The following is a 20392-nucleotide window of genomic DNA, read 5'->3' on the forward strand; positions in this document are numbered from 1 at the left end:
GTAGCCCAGCTACGTCCCTATTTGAGTAAAGAGGACCTTACATCAGTGGTACATGCTCTGGTAACCTCACGTTTGGACTACTGTAATGCGCTTTACGTAGGGCTACCTTTGAAGACAGTTCGGAAGCTACAACTAGTGCAAAATGCGGCGGCCAGATTGCTGACAAGGACCAAGCGGTCCGAGCATATAACACCTGTTCTGGCCAGCTTGCACTGGTTGCCAATATGTTTCCGGGCTAGATTCAAAGTGTTGGTATTAACCTATAAAGCCTTATACGGTGCGGGACCACGATACCTTGCGGAACGCCTCTTCCGATATGAACCGGCCCGTGCACTACGTTCTGCTACGAAGGCCCTCCTCCGGGTTCCAACTCACAGGGAGGCCCGGAGGGTGATGACAAGATCTAGGGCCTTCTCAGTGGTGGCCCCCGAACTATGGAACAGTCTCCCTGAGGAAGTACGCCTGGCGCCGACTCTGCTCTCCTTCCGGCGCCAGGTCAAAACCTTCCTATTCTCTGAAGCATTTTAAGTTATACTGATTTAATTTTAAAAATGTTTACTGTGTTGGATTGTTGCTTGTATTTTAGTATTGTTTTGTTATTTATTGTATTTTTATGTTGTTTTATGTTCACCGCCCAGAGAGCTATTGCTAGTCGGGCGGTATATAAATTTAATAAATAAATAAATAAATGTAAAGGGCCAGCTAATGATCACCCCCACAGTGAGTGGCTCAGCGGTTATGTGTCCTGCCACCTGTGTAGCTGTGGGCAAGCTGCATAGTCCCAAGGAGCCCAGTTGCCCCCCAGCTGGCAGTTGCGGACAAGGAAGGGGCTGGTTTGTGCAGCTGTGGCAAGCTGAGCAGGCCCTAGCCAGCTGGGGAGAACTAGCCTCAGAGAGAGGCAATGGTAAACCCCCTCTGAATACCACTTACCATGAAAACCCTATTCATAGGGTCACCATAAGCGGGACCAACTTGACGGCAGTCCATTTCCATTTTCAGAGTCATTCCTGAAGTAGCAACATATTGTAATCGGTCTGATTTTACATCAAACTGCAGTTTTAGATTCAACTGTTAATGCGCCCACAATAGAAATAGAACATAATTTGTAACACAAAAGAATTCACCATCATATGACACTGACCAATAAAAAGACTTTGAAATTGATGAAAATAAATTTGACACAGGTTTCTTGGATGAATAATGAGAGAAATATTTTTTTTTAGGTTAGATTCTGTGTAGAAACAACATTAACACAGGAATGAACAAAGTAGAACACCAACAAACATACAAAGATGTAATTCTTTGCCATTGCTTTTACTGAACTGATTTTTCCCCATTGGGAAAATGATTTTCATATCGATATTCTGAAAGGAAGTGATGATAAATGGAAGGAAATATTGATATATCAAAGGAAATATTGATAAAAATATTAATACCAACATTTTAGACATGGGGTTTTGTAAAAAAATGTGCTTCCAAACATAGCCATGGAAAATCACTACATAAATATCCAATCTGCAAGGATAGCAAACAAGTGAATTAATGGAAGACGTGGTTCCAAATCCAAATTTGGAAGAATTCTAGCATACCCCTACTCAGAACACATACCTTTATCAGTCTCCACCATTACTGCATAGCATCCACGTTTGTTCCAAGTCCTTAGCTTAAAATTGTATACGCATCGGAGTCATTCCTTGTGTGTCCTCCCCTCTTTTCACCTCTCCCTTAAATAAATCCTTGTTCTTCTTTCCTTTCCCCATCTTAATATTGTGTCTCCTTATTTCACCCCTTCCCACATTTCTCCCTGGCATTGTGGGGCTGGTGCGCTGGAGACCCCAGAGGCTGTTTTGGAGCCCTGTTATCCTTCCTCCTCACCCATCCCACAATGGTTTGAACCACATTTCCCTGAAGGGAAAGTGGAGTTGTCATAGTTACCTATTTTGAGTGATGCTCAGATACATCTAGTCATTTCTCTAAACATGAATAGAATAAAACAGAAAAGACCAAAATGTTGCCCCCTGTTCAGGGCTCTAGCCAGTCATGTCCTTTTCCTGGATACTCCATTCCATTCTCCCTCTCCTAATTTTCCACCCTGCTCCCACTACAGATGCACTCAGTATTCTGTGACCACTGGGCATGTCCAGTCCTTATGGAACTACTGGGGGGGGGTTGTTTGCTTTTTGTGCCCTTCGGTTCCCCCACTTCTTTGTGGTATCCACAGTATTTTCAGAGGAGATGGTAGGATTGGGAAGGGCCATAACTCAGCAGTCAAGCCTCTCCTTTGCCTGCAAAAGGCCTCAGGCTCAGTCCCTGGAATCTCCAGGTAGGGTTGGGAATTGTCTCCTTTCAAAAAATCCTGAAGAGCCACTGCCAGTCAGTATAGACAATACTGAGCTAAATGGACCAATGCCTGACTGACTCAATATAAGGCAGCTTCCTGTCTTCATAAAAGACAGAAAAATATGTCTAAATAAAGGACAGGGATCCTCTGGCCCTACAGTTCCCTGCAGGGTGTGTAACAGAGATGGCATCCCAGGACTGGGAGACTCTGATTAGGGATGGGATGTGTTGGCCAGCACCAGTTTCAAAGAATTCTCTTAAGTTAACAAACTGTTATCGATTTGAATTCATTCTTTGCCATTGCTTTTACTAAACTGTTTTCCCCCTGGGGAAAAATATTAATATTGATATTTTAAAAGGCAGTGCTAATAAATTGAATGAAGCATTCACTAATAAGCAAAAAACCTTGCGGTTTAACAATGTACCTATAGCCAACAGATATTTCTATCAAACTCTAAAAAGCAAGGAAATCGGGCAGCTATAAGAACATAAGAAGAGCCTGCTGGATCAGGCCAGTGGCCCATCTAGTCCAGCATCCTGTTCTCACAGTGGCCAACCAGGTGCCTGGGGGAAGCCCGCAAGCAGGACCCGAGTGCAAGAACACTCTCCCCTCCTGAGGCTTCCGGCAACTGGTTTTCAGAAGCATGCTGCCTCTGACTAGGGTGGCAGAGCACAGCCATCATGGCTAGTAGCCATTGATAGCCCTGTCCTCCATGGATTTGTCTAATCTTCTTTTAAAGCCGTCCAAGCCGCCATTACTGCATCTTGTGGGAGCAAATTCCATAGTTTAACTATGCGCTGAGTAAAGAAGTACTTCCTTTCGTCATACTGAATGCACCAGGTGAGGAGGAGACCTGAACTCCTCTCTGAGATATGGGACTGCTCTACAAATTTGTCAAAATGCAAACACAATTTAGGTTGGTCTTTCACAGTCCACTTCCTGTGTACCTTGGAAGAATTTGGTAACATTCCTCTGAGCATATGGTGAGTGGTGGCAATACCTGCCATTTCCAAAGATAGAGAATGAACTCAAATTGATAACAGCGGGTTAAGTCTATGGAATGCTTTCAAACTGGTGCTAGTGAACAGATCCCATCCCTAATCAGAGTCTCTCAGTCCTGGGATGCCGTCTCTGTCACACACTCTGGGGGTGGGCCCCCTTCTAAATAAAATCTGCCATATGAGACCACACAAGGTGGCTTCTGTTTCTTCCTCCACAACCTTCTCTGCATGGTACCTTCTCCTTAGAACCTCCTCTGAGTGAACCCCTCAGTCCTCTATTGCAGCTCTCAAGTGCCCCAAACAGTTATGTACAACCCTTTTCTTAGGAACATATTCACATAAAAGGAGCCCTGCTGGGTCAATCCAAAGGCTCATCTGGTCCAGCATTCTGTCCTCACAGGCAAGCAGACAATAGAGCTATGATGCTTATGCTCTGCCTCCATGGCCACAGGCAGGATGTTTCTGAGTATCAGTAGCTGGAACCTGTAGGAGGGGAGAGTGCTGTGGCACTCAGGTCCTGCTTGAGGGCTTCTCATAAAGGGCATCTGATGGGCCACTGTGACAACAGGATGCTGGCCTAGATGGACCATTGGTCTGATCCAGCAGGGCATTTCTTTTGTCCTCCTGTCCCCCACTTGTAATTCCCAGCAACTGGTATTCAGAGGCCTGTTGAAAAAAAATAATACACCCTCATCTGGTTTCTCACCCACCTGTAAATCCAAAAATGAATTTTTTGTCGTTTTCTCGAGCCACTTCTCCTGAAGTTGAACTTAGCATCAGGACAGGGCTGGTCAGTCCAGTTCCATCTTCTGCCTTTGAGTGGTGTATGGAAGAGACATCTGTGGAGATGATATATGTGCTGAAAAGGCAGGATGAACAGGAAATCAAGAGAGAATGGAGCGTGTGTGTGTGGGTGTGTGAATTGCTCATTCTTTTTCAAAAGGAACTGCATTACCTGGTGCTTTATCTGCTCTTAGGGAGTAAGTGGGAGGGGGGGAAACTTTGTAACTAAGTCAGGTGTTACAGAGTTGTCCTCAAGGGTGCCCTGTGTGTTGGTCTGACTTCTGGCTTGGTTTCCTATGTAGACAGCAGGGGAAATGAGTGGGGGAAGAACAGGGGTATGATTTCCTCCACCGGAGTGTGTGGTGCCACCTCCTCCACCTGGAATCATCTCCCACTGCCGCAATCTGAAAAGAAAGCAAGATGAAAGAAAGAAGAAAGGAAAAGTGTGTAAGATAGTTAGGGTTGTGTTTAACAGTAGCCCTACTTGAAGTAGACTCACTGAAATTAATGTACCTTCGTTAGACCTGTTTATAACTTCAGTGGGTCTACTCTGAGTAGGACTAGTATTGAATGCCACCCTAAGTAGATAACAAGATTAACGAGAAGATTTGTGGCTGTATTATTACCCCGGTGCCTAGTTGGTCTGGCACCCTGGACATGCCCCTTAACTCCTTGGCTCTTTTGGCTTTGCTCTATAGGTGGCTGTGGAAAGCCAACAAGGCCCTGTGCCTCTAATTGTCCATCACTTAGCCCAGGTAATAATGGAGAACCTACATGTCACCCATCACAAGCACTATCCCAAGTAAAATGATTATTGCTTGCATCTCTTAAGTGTTAGGATCGTCATCGGGCACATGAAACTCTCTTTGCATCCTGCAGTTCTGTATGAGGTGACATCTTCTGCAGCCTGTTGGCAACACATAGGAGTTGTAATCCAAAACTGCCATGGGAAACCAGTTGTCAAAGGCTGCACAGTACACAGCACACTCTGAACTTCGGATTCCTGGTTAGTTTTGTTCATGGCCCTCTCATTCCCTCCCTAAGTCTGCCCCCACTCTTTGGTGGCAAATGTCAAGTATCCAGTTTCTAGTGGTTGAGCATGCCCACCTATTCTTCTGGCAACTCATCCTTCCTCCAGCAAAGGTCTTGACCCAGTTCTCCTTTTCTGTTAAATAACCCCTCTGCTCAGGAATCAAAGTCTTTTAAGTACTTAATCTGTAAAGGAACAAAGGGCTTAGTCTGTTCAGTTTGCCCCAGTAGCTCCATGGGACACTTCAGGACAGGTTGCTCTAATCTCAGCTAGTTCCGCTAATTGTATCTTCTGCCATGGTCTCATCTACCTCATGCCTCCTTTACCCTTTCTTTTTCTCTGTGTTTGTTGTTTTTCTTCAGGATAGTCAGGGACTCCTCATGGTATAGGAAACTGCTTGTTTTCCTTTAAGGACATTTTTCTACTTTCCATTTTGGGAGGGTTCTAAAGAACTCAGGAAATGTGCTTCAGTGCCCCTTTGTTCAGGGCTTCACAGCAACCTCCCCATCACAGCCAAAGACTGGATGGAGCACATCCTGAATTGTGGATTTGCTTAACTGCTCCAAGAACTGTGATAAACAGTTGTGACCCTAAACTCTCGGGTCACTGAGAGATTCTCAAGAAACCTAGTTCATGTCCTTCTCCTCTACTTTCAACAGGCTTCTAATACAGTGTCTTATCCTTCCAGTTTATCTCCTCCATTTCCCTGATCTCGCTGTCTTGTTTGCCCTTGGGTAACCCAAACTCCTGCAATTTGCATTCATGTGTTCCCCGTTGTGTCAAAGGTCTCCATTTGAACCCATCACATCCCTTCCATTCCTCCCTGCTTCGTATATAGCAACAGTAAGATTCCTTATCTCTAGCTCTGTTAGGGATAGCAAATCTTCAATTTCAGTTGATCTCATTTTCCCAATTTCCAATTTGTCCCATTTCCATAGTTCACTAACTTTTTTAAAAATAAAAAATGTTCAGACGGAAATTCATATGCATTTTTACAAACACCTTCACCTTACAGAATGCATTTTTGTACATTATTTTCATGAATATGCACATTTTTTGAACATTTTCCCCCTAACATGATTTTTTTGGTATATACTTTTTGGTTAGAGAACTGCATTGCAAAAGTCAGAGAAATGTGAATTTCAAATGATAGGTGTGTTTTAATTCGTTTTTTGGTTCCGGGTTACACAGGTTTGCATTAAAATGTGGACTTAATGAATTCCAGTCCATGTTTCTAATCTTGATGTGGATAAAAGTCCAGAAGAATTAATCAGATTAATCCAGAAGAATTAATCTGAACCTTGAGAGCACACAGAGCTGAAAAAGGAAGTGGGAAAGAGCATCACTCTCCCAACTTTTCAAGGAAGGAAACGCCAGCCGCCCTCATCACCCCATGGCCAAGGAGACAGTGAGCGGAGAGGCTTTGTCAGTGCCAGGGGAAGACTTCAGGGGCACTCTTGTGCACCCACAAGCACCATATTGGTGACCCCTGCAGTGGGCAATATTCATAAAAACACCAACAAACCCAGGCCACTAGAAATGCTGCATGGAGATATTACTCGCTGTGGTATAGTTAGGTAATTTGAGTCTCTGGACTTAATATCTTTACACCTCCATTCCTCTCTCTCTCTCTCTCTCTCTCTCTCTCACACACACACACACACACACACACACCCATTAGATGGCAATGTGCACCAACTATTGGGAAAAAACCAGCACCAATGCTTGTAACAAGTAACTTGAACCAGTGGGGGATGAGAGGCAGAAGTACAACTTATTCTTCCCTTGCTGATTTCTTCTTTAGTAACTACTTACTTTTTCCCCTCAGGCTTTGCCTCCTTCCTCCCTCTTTCTTTCTTGCCAATCAGAGATAGTGTCTGTGAGTGTGAACCACAGGGCTCTATAATAACCATATGTATGTGTGTAGTCAGAATGGTTTTATTTCTCAATATTGATGAGCCTTAACTTTCTTTACTCTTCCAACCAGCAGTCTTACCAGCCTGTTTATTTCTCTGCTCCACTGCAGTACATACCAAACTTCAATACCACTGATGCATTGTGCTGAGGAATAGAGCTAGACAGCCTATACAGTAAGTGGTGTGGGTGGGGAACCTTTGACCCTCCATTTGGTGCTGAACTACATCTCCCATCATCTCTGGCCAGCAGCCATGCTTGCTGGGGTTGATGGCAACTGTAGTTTGGTGACACCTGCTGGGGCGAAAGGATCCTCACACCCGTATTACAGTGAAGTCAAATACATGTTTACTCAGGAGTAAATCCTATTGATTTCACTGAGATTAACAACCAGGTAAATGTGCACAGGACTGGAGTTTTAGGCTGTAATCCTAATCCCATTTACCTGGGAATAAACCCCACTGAATTCAATAGGACTTACTTCTGAGTAGACATGATTTGGCTGTCTGTGATGGAGAAAACATAGAATGGGATGGATAACATGGTGAATGGAATTGGGCTGATGGTGCTACTATGATGGAATAAAGTGTCCTGATTTGCATGTATTTGCTTAAGGCACAATGGGAAAGAGCATGAAACACCTCCTGAGCTCCTTGTTTTTAGTGTTTTTAGTGCCTTGCTTGCTGCCCTGGGCTCCTGCTGGGAGGAAGGGTGGGATACAAATTAAATAAATAAATAAATAAATTGTGAAGACCTTTCTGCATGACCCTCTGAGTGGGCTAGTATCCAATGTTATGCATACTCAGATTAGATCTATTCATTTTAATGAACATGACAAACTTGGGTCTGTGCATTTCAGTGGGTCTACCCTGAGTATCAAAGTTAATTAGATACAATGCTTAGATACCCTACTGATATCCACTGATAATGAAATCATAGGAAGCTGATGATAGTGCATTTGAATGAAGGGTGAGTGTTCTCTGGATAACCTGCTTCTTGAGAATTCCTCCTGATTTGCTTGCAACAAAACTCTTTGCTTTGCACAGACTCCATTTTTTAATGAAGAATTTGTTCTGATTTCTTTGTAGGGAGGATATTCAATAATGAGCATTCAGCCTGATCTGCTTACAGTGATTTGCTTGTTTATACAACTTCCTGTTAATTATTCATCCATTTCACACTTTTTCAGGGCATTTCCCCATCCTTCCCTAGCGGGAAAAAGTCCTTGTAAAAAGAAGAAGTAAAGTTGTTGTGCCAGGGTGACAGAGCACTTTAATCCTCTTCAATTGGAAATCTAAATTTCTGGTAAGCCCTTGAATCCCTCTTGCAAAATACTCTCAGCCTAGTAGGGTTGCCAGGCTCAGGGCCTGAGAATGATTCTGTATCTTTAAGAGAAGAGAAAATTCAGCCAAGTGCAGGTTTTCTTGCAACCCTGTAATGGGAAAAACCACAAGGTGGAATTCTCCCTTCCCCCTGGACAACTTTTAAAGATACAGAAGACCTCTTGGTTGCCTGGCCCACCATGTTTCAGATAATCACTATCTTGTCTCCTCCTTAGGGTTGCCAGATTCAATCCCTGAGACTGATCCTGTATCTTTAGGAGAAAAGAAAGTCAGCCAAGTGCAGGTGTTCTTGCAACCCTGTAATGAGAAAAACCACAAGGTGGAATTCTCCCTCCTCCCTGCACAACTTTTAAAGATATAGAAGACCTCTTGGTTGCTAGGCCCAGCCTCTAAGAGGTCTTTTGTATCTTTAAAAGTTGTGCAACCGTACTCCTCCTAAAGATTAAGATGATCATAAACATTATGCCGACAAATTCTTTATTTAAAAGGAGCTATCCTGTCTCATCCTAAAGCTTTAGATTATCATAAACTTTATGCAGACTATTTATTTGTTTGAAAGGAGTGTCTGCTTCTTACTGGGTGACATTCCCCAAATCTTCATAGGAGTCAGAAAGTGTGTGTCCTCAGGCTTTCAAGATATGTAGCTACTCAGTCGTCACAGAGAGGCTGTTTTCCCAGGAATCTTTGCAGGTTTTTCCAAACTCTGGTTAATCAAAGATTAAAAACCCTGTTCCAGAGGGTTCAACCTCTATTCTGGAAAGGGGATGTGAACGGGCCCTTCAGACAGTTAGGGGCTAGAATACACAGTGCAGAGTTGGAAGGGGCCTGTACAACCATCGAGTCCAACCCTCTGATTAATGTAGGAAGGCTTAATATAAAGCCTTCTTAAACAGAGGAAGAGCCCTGCTGGTCCATCTAGTCCAGCATCCTGTTCTCATGGTGGCCAACCAAGTGCCATTGGGGAATCTGCAAGCAGGACATGGGCTCCACAGCACACTCTCACTCCTATTCCCCAGCAATTGGTCTTGAGAGGCACACTGCCTCTGATACTGAAGGTAACATAGCTGTCATGAGCTGCAGGCACTGATAGCCTTGTCCTCCATGATTGTGTGTAATATTTTTAAAAATATCTGAGTTGGTGGCCATCAAGTGCGGCAATTTAACCTTTTGCTGTGGGAAGAAGGACTTCCCTTTTCCCCTTTGGAATCTTGCAGCATTCAGCTTTATCAGATTAGTTCAAGTTCTAGAATTAGGAGAGAATGGGGCGGGAAACACCTTCTCTCTATCCACATTATCAATACTATGCTATATATTGTTTTGAAAGCAACAAACAGAACTTCACTCAAGCTTGCTCTGGATCCCTATAAGGATTCCGTTAATCAACTAAAAATATATATGAACGTAATTGTGATTAACCAAACAGAGGTTTTTATTGTATTAACAAAAAGTTTCAGCTTCCGCCTTCATCAGCTGCTAACATACACATGCTGTTACCAAGGTGGCAGTTATAGAGCTTTGAGGATGGAATGCTCAGAGGGGCTTCATTTGCAGAATCTAAGCGATGCTTGTACTGTCCTCCAGGTTCAGGCCATGTGGTGCCAATGTGTCCAGAGAGTAAATCCAAAAGTTCTCCCTTTTAGTCAATGCTGCTGGATCTGCTGGCATCTCTATCGCTGTGATGGAAAAGTCCAACAGGCTGTGACCCTCAATGTTAAAATGCTTTGCAACTGGTTGCTCCACCTTTTTTGTCAAGATTGCCGACTTGTGGTTCCTGAAGCGTGTTCGTAGGTCAGTTGTGGTTTTTCCTACATATTGGATATGACATCCTGGTCTTTTGCATTCAATGATGTAAATTATATTGCAGGACCTGCAGGTGATGTTCTGTTTGATGTAATAAGTCCTGCCTGTCCTAGTGCTTGTAAAAGTAGCTGTTTCCCTGAGGTACACACAGGTGATACAGCATTTGGAGTGACGAGACCCTGGATTGGTGATAGGTGGCTTAAGCACAGCTCTCACCAACAGTCTGCGCAAATTAGGAGGTTGGTGAAATGGTATAACAGAAGGCCTGCTGATGGCTCTAGTAAGATGTTCAGAGTTTGCCAGCAATGGGTAGCTCTCCCTATGTGCTCTGTGATAGTTATATATAAGCAACAGTAAATTAAATAGCTAACAATCTGATGCTCTTTCATGATGCCCCAAGTCAACTACCTGAGGTGGCCACCTTTCTCTGCCTAATGGGGGTGACCATGAGCGGATACCTTTCCAGAACCTCTTACCAACAGTCTTCCCATGGCGGCCTTCATCTCCTTGTTCTTCAAAGCATAGACAGTAGGGTTCAGAAAGGGGGTGACAGAGGTGTAGAAGACAGATAGCACTTTATCAATCATGAACCTGCTGTCTGGACGCAGGTAAATAAACATACAGGGCCCAAAGTAGATGGTGACCACAATGAGGTGAGAGGTACATGTGGAGGCAGCCTTGGGGCCCCGGGAGCGGACTGTGGAGAGAATAAGTGTGTAGGAGAGAAGCAAGGCAATGAAACACACCAGTGACAAAATGCCACTGTTGGTCACCATCATGACCTCCAGGGGATAGAGGTCAGTACAACCCAACTTGATGACCAAGGGAATGTCACAGAAGTAGTTGTCCACCCGATTAGGCCCACAGAAGGGCACGCTGATTGTGAAACACAGTTGCACACTGGTGTGGAGGAGCCCACCAGCCCAGGAAGCTAGCACAAGCCCTATGCAATGGCGCCGGCTCATGAATGAGGCATAGCGGAGAGGATGGCAGATGGCCACGCACCGGTCATAGGCCATAGCTATCAGCAAGAACATCTCGCCACCTCCAAAGAGGTGGAGGAAGAAAATTTGGGCCATGCAGCCCTGGAAAGAAATGGCTTGGCGTTGAGCAAGGAAATCAAAGAGATACCTTGGGGTGGCAAAGGAGGACATGCAGAGATCCAGGAAAGCCAGGTGACCTAGGAGAAAGAACATGGGGGAATCGGATAGGTGGTGATCACTGATAATTGCCGAGAGGATGAGAATGTTGCTGAAGAGAGTAGCCGTGTAAAGGAGTAGGAAGAAGACAAATAAGAGGACTTTAACTTCCCAGGTTTCAGAGAGACCCAGCAGGAGAAACTCAGTCACCATTGTCTGGTTACCCCGCGCCATCCACATTTTGCGTATCACTGAGAAAATTGGGAAGGGAGAAAGGAGACAGCAGTGAGATACTTCCATTCCTTCATAACCATAGATTAAGTCAACAAAGGGCTTATTTGTGCGGCAGCTGACATTATTGTTCTTGTTGTGTCCCAGTGGTATCCACATTGCCCACAGGAATTTAGAAAGCTGCCTTATACTGAGTCAGATGATTGTTCCTTCTAACACAGTACCATCTACACCAGGGGTGGGGAATCTGTGGTCCGCCAGATGTTCTTGGAGTCCAACTTCTATCAGCTGCAAACAACAGGGCCAGTGGTCTAAGGATGATGGGAGTTGAAATCCAACAATATCTGGAGGGCCACAAGATCCCTATCCTTTATTTAGACATATTTCTTTTGTCTTTTATGAAGATAGGAAAGCTGCCTTATATTTGTTCAGACAGCCTTTGGTTCATTTAGTTCAGTATTGTCTACACTGATTGGCACTGACAGGAGAAAATTCTGAACACTATCTGGGGGTTTCGGGGAGTGAGGCTGGAGCACTCTGCTCGAGTGCTGAGCCATGGCCCTTCCCCATCCTACCATCTCCTCTAAAAATATTGTGGATACTGTAAAAAAAGAAAAAAGGAAAAACCTAAGGGTCCAAAAAAAGCAAACAATCTTCCCCAAAGTAGCTCAATAAGGACTGGACATGCCCAGTTGTCACAGGATACTGAGTGCATCTTTTGTGGGAGCAGGGTGGCAAACTAGGAGAGGGAGAATGGAATGGAGTATCTAGGGAAAATGGAATGGAGTATCCAGGGAAAGGACATGGCTGGCTGGAGCACCAAACAGGGGGCAACATTTTGGTCTTTTCTTTTCTATCCCGTTCATGTTTACAGAAATGACTAGATGTATCTGAGCATCACTCAAAATAGCTAACTATGACAACCGCAGTTTCTCTTCAGGGAAATAGGGTGTCCCATCATGGGATGGGTGAGGAGGAAGGAGACCAGGGCTCCAAAACGGCCTCTGGGGTCTCAGCCCACCAGCCCCACATTGCCGGAGAGAAAAGTGGGAGGGGGTGAAATAAGGGGACACATTATTAAAATAAGGAAAAGGAAAGAAGAACAAGAACTAGATTTAAGGGAAAGATGAAAAGAGGGGAGGACGCAAAAGGAACGAATCAGATGAGTATACAATTTTGAGCTAAAGTCTTGAAAGAACAGAACGGAAGTGGATGCTGTTCAGTAAGGATGGAGACTGACAAAGGTGTCCGCTCTGAGGAGGGGTGTGCTAGATTCTGCCCAATGTGGATTTGGAACCATATTTACCATTAATTCACTTATTCTCTTGAAGGTTGGATTTTTACGTAGTGATTTTCCATGGCTATTTTTGGAAACACATTATTTCAAAAGAAGCCTGTGTCTAAAAAATTGATATTAATATTTTTATCAATATTTCCTTCTATTTATCAATATTTCCTTCAATTTATCAACACTTCCTTTCAAAATATTGATATTAATCTTGAAACTTTTTTCCACATGCAATACATCCAACATCATATACATTATTCAATGCAGCTGTCCAAAATTGTACATAGGACAGACCAGCAGAGTCCTTAAAAAATGAGTTGGTGAACATGTAAAGGTAAAGGTGTCCCCACACTTATAGTGCGAGTCGTTTCCGACTCTTAGGGTGACGTCTTGCGATGTTTACTAGGCAGACCGTATATATGGGGTGGGATTGCCAGTTCCTTCCCCAGCCTTTCTTTACCCCCCAGCATATGCCGGGTACTCATTTTACCGACCACGGATGGATGGAAGTCTGAGTGGACCTCGACCCCTTTTACCGGAGATTCAACTTCCTCCTTCCGTTGGAATCGAACTCTGGCCGTGATCAGAGCTACATCAAAAACAGCAGAACAGGAGTTTTTCTGGTTGAGCATTACGTTAAATGTGGACATTCTCTAACAGATTTCAGTTTTTGGGTGTTAGAAAAGGTAAATGTGCGTGACACACAGATTTTACTGAGGAGGGAACTGTCTTGGATTCTAGAACTCAACACGCTAGCCCCTAGTGGGTTGAATGGAGAGCTGGAGTTTCTTCCCCTTTTATGAGCCTTATGCTTTAGAGACGTTCCCTTGGACACAGCTGTAGTCTATCTCCCTGTCTTAGACCCTGCAGGCAACTGAATGTATGTATTTAATTCCATGCTTGCAGTCAGAAATGCTTCTTGGACAATTCCTTTTTATGACGAATCTCCATATATACTATTTGAAATCACTTAGCCTCAAGATTATTTCAAAGTTACATCCTATCTCCAGTATGTGAGTCTAACGGTTGTTGTGTTTCTCCCATACCATGCGATATTGAATTGCATGACTAAAACTATTAAGATCCAATTACTGAATATATGTTTCTGTGTTTTAACTTTCAGCCCCTGATGAAGGCCAAATCTATGGTGGCCGAAACGTGTTGGGCTTGTTTTATTTCATTTTAATAAACAACAAATATTTTTATATATTTTTTGGCATCTTGGGGTTTCCCCCCCTCTTTTTCCTTTCGGGCGAAGTAAATGCCATCCACCTTTGCTGTACATTGTAGGAAGAAAGTCTAGTGTTGTGGAGATGTTAGATGGAAGTATTCAGGAGTAAAGATGGATGCCTCTGAAGGCTGCAATTCTAAACACACTTACAAAGGGCCTAAGCCCCATAGAACTCAACAGGACTTACTTTTGAGTAGATATTATTAGGACTGTGCTGTTATTAGGCTTAACAAAGTTATTATTAGGCTTAACAAAGAATCCTCTGCAATGATATCCATATCAAAGCAGGGATGGCAACCCCCTGCCTGAAATGCCCTGCTTGCCTTTTAATGTGGCTACTCCAATCATCTTTACGGACTTGACCATTCACTGCAGAGAGGTTTGAGAACTGAGTAAGATTAAGAAGGTTCTCTACTCTTTCCTGCCTACTTTGTGGACTTCTATAAACTCATATTGACAACCAACACAATTCCAGTAATAATTGTCAGAGAGAAAACATTAATGGTTTGGTCTACGGTCATAGGTAGTAGACTGGGGACACCAGCAATAGAAGCCACACTTCCCAGTATGTGAAATCTCTTTTACCACCATTGGGCAAAAAAACCCCATCATGTAAATAACAAGGTGCAACATCAGTGGGTTTATGGGGGTTGAGCTTCCCACATGGAACCACCGTTGTTGCTTCTATGGATGTAAGGGAGTAAGGTCAGAGGTAAATGCAAATAGAAAAACAAAAACAAAAGAGAGTGATGCTTTCCTAAATGCAATACCATACCAACCGCAACAAGATTCCTATGAATAAGACAGGAAACTGAGCAGCCCACAACCAGACAGGGTTCCTAACCAAAACTAAAAAAAATCTGACAGTCAGTCAGCCAAGGTCATAGAAATACCCATGCAGCACAACCTGACCCGGGGGCTGCAATTAGTGCAGAATGCTGCAGCATGAATACTGACACGAGTGAGACCCTATCAGCACATAATACCTCGGCTCTGAAATCTGCTCTGGTTGCCAATTTGCTACAAGACCAAGTTCAAGATGTTGGGTGTTCTACATAGTACTTGTTCTGCTCTTGTGATAAACTGATCCTTTAGTGTGGCAGCGCCTACAGTTTGGAACTCCCTGCCTATTTCCATTCGGCAGGCGCCTTCATTGTACTCTTTTTGGCACCTGCTAAAAACATTTTTGCTTGGGAAAGCCCACCCAGGCATGCAGAAGATATTATGTTTTTATCTGTTTTTAACTCATTGTTCGTTTTATTATTTTGAATGTTTTTAAATATCTGTCTTTAACTGCTTTTGCCAATAATTTTGTTATTTTAATTCCTTCTATAAACCACTTTGAGGTTTTTTACAATAAAGTGATATAAATATGTTGTAAATAAAATGCATAAATAAATTTCGGAGTCACTGTGGCCTTTGGGTCTCTTTCCACTTTTAGGCATAAAGGAATCTGCCGTAAACTGAGTCAGAACATTTTATACCATCTAGCCCAGTACTGATAACATGAACTAGCATTGATTCTCCAGGATTCCAGGCATTAGTCTTTTCCAGAGATTGAATTTTGGACTTTTGCATGCAAAGGTAATGCCCTACCACTGAGCTACAGCCCTGTTTAAAAAAGTATCTTTTAAAATTGTTCTTTTCAATTCACAAATGAATGCACAGCATACTAGAACAGATCCACACCATGCATTTAAAGCACATTCAACATACATTTGAGGTACATCAATCCCATCACAGAATCATGAGCAGTAGTTTGTGAAGGGTGGTGGGAACTATAACTGTGAAAGGGAAACTACACTTCCCAGGATTCTTTGGGGGAAGTCATTCTCTGTAAGTGTGAGTTGGATATGCTTTAAATGTATTATGTGGATCTGCATTACTTCATATACTTTGCCTGAATTTAAATCATTTTAATTAAATTTTAAATTCAAAATAAGCTATAAAGTTTACTGGGTGACCATGTGCTATGCACCATTTCTCAGCCTAAACTGTCCCTTAGGGTGAGACAAAAGAGGGGGACCATGGCCACCCCAAGGAAGAAGGGCACACTTAAAATGTAGAGGAAAAGATAATTTACAACCATAGTGTGAAATCAGATATATAGCAAGACATAGTATGAAGATTTATATAAGCATGAATATCAAAGATGTTTGTTATTTACACAGCTTGTAAAGATATTTATAGTGCTATCCTGTGTATATTTACTCAGAAGCGTCCCAATGTATTGGATGGGCTTACTCAGACAAAGAAACATGCATAGGACTGCAATTCAGTGTTAAGGAATTTCAGTCACCCAATCCAAAATTCAGAATCATGCCATATTTGCAACTGTTTTATACTTGTTTTATGGTTGTTGGATTTTAAAGGCTTTATTTCTTGTTGTGAGCTGCCTTGGTTTCCAACCCTACTTCACAGGGTGTTGGAAATATTCTATATACACACACACTGGAGATGTAAAAATACGTACATCCCATATAATAGTTTATGGTCAAAGCCAGTTCGCCATTGCAGAATATTTTTTTTAAAGTATTAGTTTCCTGCCAAATAAAAGTAGTGACACCTACGTAAGCCCTGCCTAACTGCTTAAAAAAAGAACGATCGGAGGGGGAGAGAAAGATTTACAACATAATCCTTTTCTATGCTCACTCAAAAGTCCAATTGATTTTCAGCACAATCCTAACCATATGTACTCAGAAGTAAATCCTACTGAATTCAAAGGGGTTAACTCTCAGATATGTGGAATTAGCATTGCAGCTTTACTCCCAGAAAAGCTGCATATTGGGAAGGTTTTCAAAACAGGTTATAAATAAGACAAACTGCCTTCTTCAGCAGTCCAGTAAAATGTAAACCTGTTCGACTCCTTAATTAGAGAAGTAGAATATTGCAGCATGTATATTTTTTAAAAACCTGTTCAAAAATTCTTTGAAAGAGAAAATGTATATTATGCCCTTATTTGCAAATAAAAAACCCTTCATATACACTTTTATTATAATTATAGCTAAAATTGTTTACTATGTATGCCCACCAAGATCATTCTTTGAGCTTCTGTTGTAGTGCAATCCTATGCATGGTTTACTCAGAATCAAGTCCCAATGCTGCACAGAGAAATTACTCTTTATGCTGCTGAAAGCTATATACTTACTGAATTCCTGACGTAAGACAAGCAGGAAAAAGAAACTGTTCTCACAACTTGAAATGTGTTTTAGGTATTGGTTGGGGGTAAACACATCTTGTCAATCACAACCCTGACTTCACTCATTGGCTAAAAACCTGAAATGGCAAGGATTAGAGAAGCCAGTACTAAAAGCAGTTGCGGGTGGGGGGGTGACATTGTGGTTTATATCTTTTGAACAAGATTGAACACCTAGAAATTTAGTTTTTCTTTTAATTGAAAGATAAGAGTCCAGAGATTAAGGTGACTCACCCAGAGACCTGGGGAGGACCCCCAAAAACCAGAGTCTCTGGGTGAAAACCAGACACTTGCAACCCTATCCCACAGAACTGCACTGTATTTTAACGCTTAGCCTTTTTCTGAGGAACATATTCACATACAAAGAGCTGGATCAGTCCAAAGGATCCTGTCCTCACTGTGCAAGCAGACAATAGAGCTATGATGGTTATGCTCTGCCTCCATGGCCAGAGGCAGCATCTTTCTGGGTATCAGTAGGTGGAACCTGCAGGAGGGGAGAGTGCTGTGGTGCTCAGGTCCTGCTTGAGGGCTTCCCATAAAGGGCATCTGATGGGCCACTGTGAGAATGGAATGTTGGCCTAGATGGACCATTGGCCTGATCCAACAGGGCTCTTCTTTTGTCCTTATGATCCCCACTTGTAATTCCCAGCAACTGGCATTCAGAGGCCTTTTTGGGGGGGGGGGAAATACCCCCATCTGGTTTCTCACCCACCTGTAAATCCAAAAAAGAATTTCTTGAGCTTGTCTCGAGCCACTTCTCTGGAAGTTGAGTTTAGGATTGGGAGGGAGCTGCTCAGTCCAGTTCCATCTTTTGTCTGTGAGTGGTGTGTGGAAGAGACATCTGTGGAGATGATATATCTGTTTAAAAGGCAGGATGAACAGCAATTCAAGAGAGAATGGAGTGTGTGTGTGTGTGTGTGTGTGTGTGAATTGCTCATTCTTTTTCAAAAGGAACTGCATTAGCTGGTGCCTTATCTGCTCTTAGGGAGTTAATGGTGGTGGGGAATGCTTTGTAACTAAGGCAAGTGTTACACAGATGTCCTCAAGGGTACCCTGTGTGTTGGTTTGACTTCTGGCTTGATTTCCTGGGTAGACAGCAGGGGATCAAGAAAATGGGTGTGGGTAGAACAGGGGTATGATTTCCTCCACCTGAATGTGTGGTGCCACTTCTTCCACCATGGAATAATCTCCCACTGACCCAATCCAAAAACAAGACTAGCATCGAATACCACCCTAAGTGGATAACAAGTAGAGTTGCCCATTGTCTGGTTTTTCCCTGGAGATTCAAATTTTTTGGGGTCCTCTTCAGGTCTCCGTGTGACACACCTTAATCTCTGGTCTCTTAGCTGTAATTTAAAAAAAAAAGTTTCTAGGTGGTCTGGTTCAAAAGTTATAAACCAAAATGTCAGCCGCCCAGCCCCCACAACTTCTGTTACTACTAGCTGCTATAATCCCTACGTTGTCAGGTTTTTAGCCAGTAAGTGAAGTCATGGTTGTGACAGACAAGATTTGTTGATCCCAGGCAATAGCTAAACTCACAGTTTTCTTTTCCTGCTTGTCTCGCTTCAGGAATTCAGGAATTATATAGCTTTCAGCAGCATAAAGAGTACATTCTCTGTACAGGATTGGGACTTGGTTCTGAGTAAACATGCATAGGATTGCACTATAACAAGAGATCACAGCAGTATTGTGGTAGGCATAAAAGTGTACATGCAGGGGTTTTTTAATTACTTGCAAATTTGGCATATTATACATTTTATATTTCAAATAATTTTTAGAAGTTTTAAAAAGTATAAACACCCCCATTTAGGAAAGATTTCTATCTTAATTTCCAATCAGAATTTTTTTCTTTGAGTTGGATGCTCCAAGCAAGTGTGGTTGATGCTTAATGTATCATGCTTAATGACATCACCAGGGCCTGGCCCTATGTCATCACTAGGATCCGCCTTTGAAATCTCAGGGTTTGGGATGCTTCTGTCCTGGCAACCGTAAGATTAAAGAGATCTGTGACTATATGATTACCCAGGTGCCTACTCAGTCTAGGACCCTGGACACAAGCGCCATTCCCAGTAAAGTTATGATTGCTTGCATCTCTTACAGATTTGGATCTGCATCAGATACATGAAACTCTCCTGGCAACTGACAGTTCTGCATGAGGTCACGTCTTCTGCAGCCTGGCAGGGGCAGATAGGAGTTGTAGTCCAAAACTACCAGAGGGCACCAGTTGTGGAAGACTCCACAGTACTCAAGGACAATCACAGTCTGAACTTAGCATACCTGTTTTCATCTGATTTTTTCTTTCTTGTTCCTTAATGCAGAATTAATTTTCGACTCAGTGAGGCAGCATATTTTGGATTTATTTCTTTTATTTACTTAGCAAGATTTTTATACTGCTTATTCAACAAAAAATAATGGTTTGCATAAAAGGCTATAAAATATTCATTAAATTTGCAATAAAACCAGACTTTATTTTATTATTTATTTATTATTGCATATATATTGCTCCTGTCCTCCAAGGAGCTCAAGGTGGCATACATGTTTCTCCCCCTTCTCCATTTAATCCTCACAACAGCCCTGTGAGGTAGGTTAGGCTGAGAGACAGTGTCTGGCCCAAAGTCACCCAGGTTCATGGCTGACCAGAGATTTGAACGCAGGACTCCCAGGTCATAGTCCAACATTCAAACAAACAAACAAAACTGTAGAGATGATAAAATTATCAAAATACAGATGAAATCAACAGGCGTTAAAATAAATGTACATAATAAAATTACATGTCTGGCTAGTCTTGCCTATACAAAAAAAATGTTTGCAGGTTTAGGAATTTTGGTTCCCATGAGTGGTTGGCAGAGATTAATACCCAAAGAATGTCTTCATTCCACCTAAGACTGGATGTCGGGAGCTCCCTTCTGCCCTATAGAAACAAGTTCACTACTTAAAGTGCTGAAGAGTCGCCCCTCTTGGTAAGGTTGAATGTCTTCCCCTCTGCAGTTACATTACGACAGTTCCCAGGGATTCCTCTGGAGGAGCGCCAAGTTTGGAAAAAACATGTTGCAGTGCAGGCAATATAGCTGCCTGAGACAGTATCTAGGAAAGTG

At 42.7% G+C, this 20392-nt stretch overlaps 1 protein-coding gene across 1 annotated transcript; it reads right to left on the reverse strand.

The window, feature by feature from the left end:
* Window positions 1-7309: 7309 nt before the first annotated feature.
* On the reverse strand, window positions 7310-11585 carry LOC133366073 (olfactory receptor 4K3-like; the record flags this gene model as incomplete). The annotated part of the gene is made up of 2 exons (XM_061588764.1): window positions 10689-11585; window positions 7310-7330 (listed from the first exon to the last, which is right to left on the reverse strand). Coding segments are annotated over exons 1-2 (918 nt in total), but the record flags the coding sequence as incomplete, so codon positions are not given.
* Between the last annotated feature and the right edge of the window lie 8807 nt (window positions 11586-20392).

This window comes from Rhineura floridana, chromosome 11 (assembly GCF_030035675.1).
Source record: "Rhineura floridana isolate rRhiFlo1 chromosome 11, rRhiFlo1.hap2, whole genome shotgun sequence".
Lineage (NCBI taxonomy): Eukaryota > Metazoa > Chordata > Lepidosauria > Squamata > Rhineuridae > Rhineura > Rhineura floridana.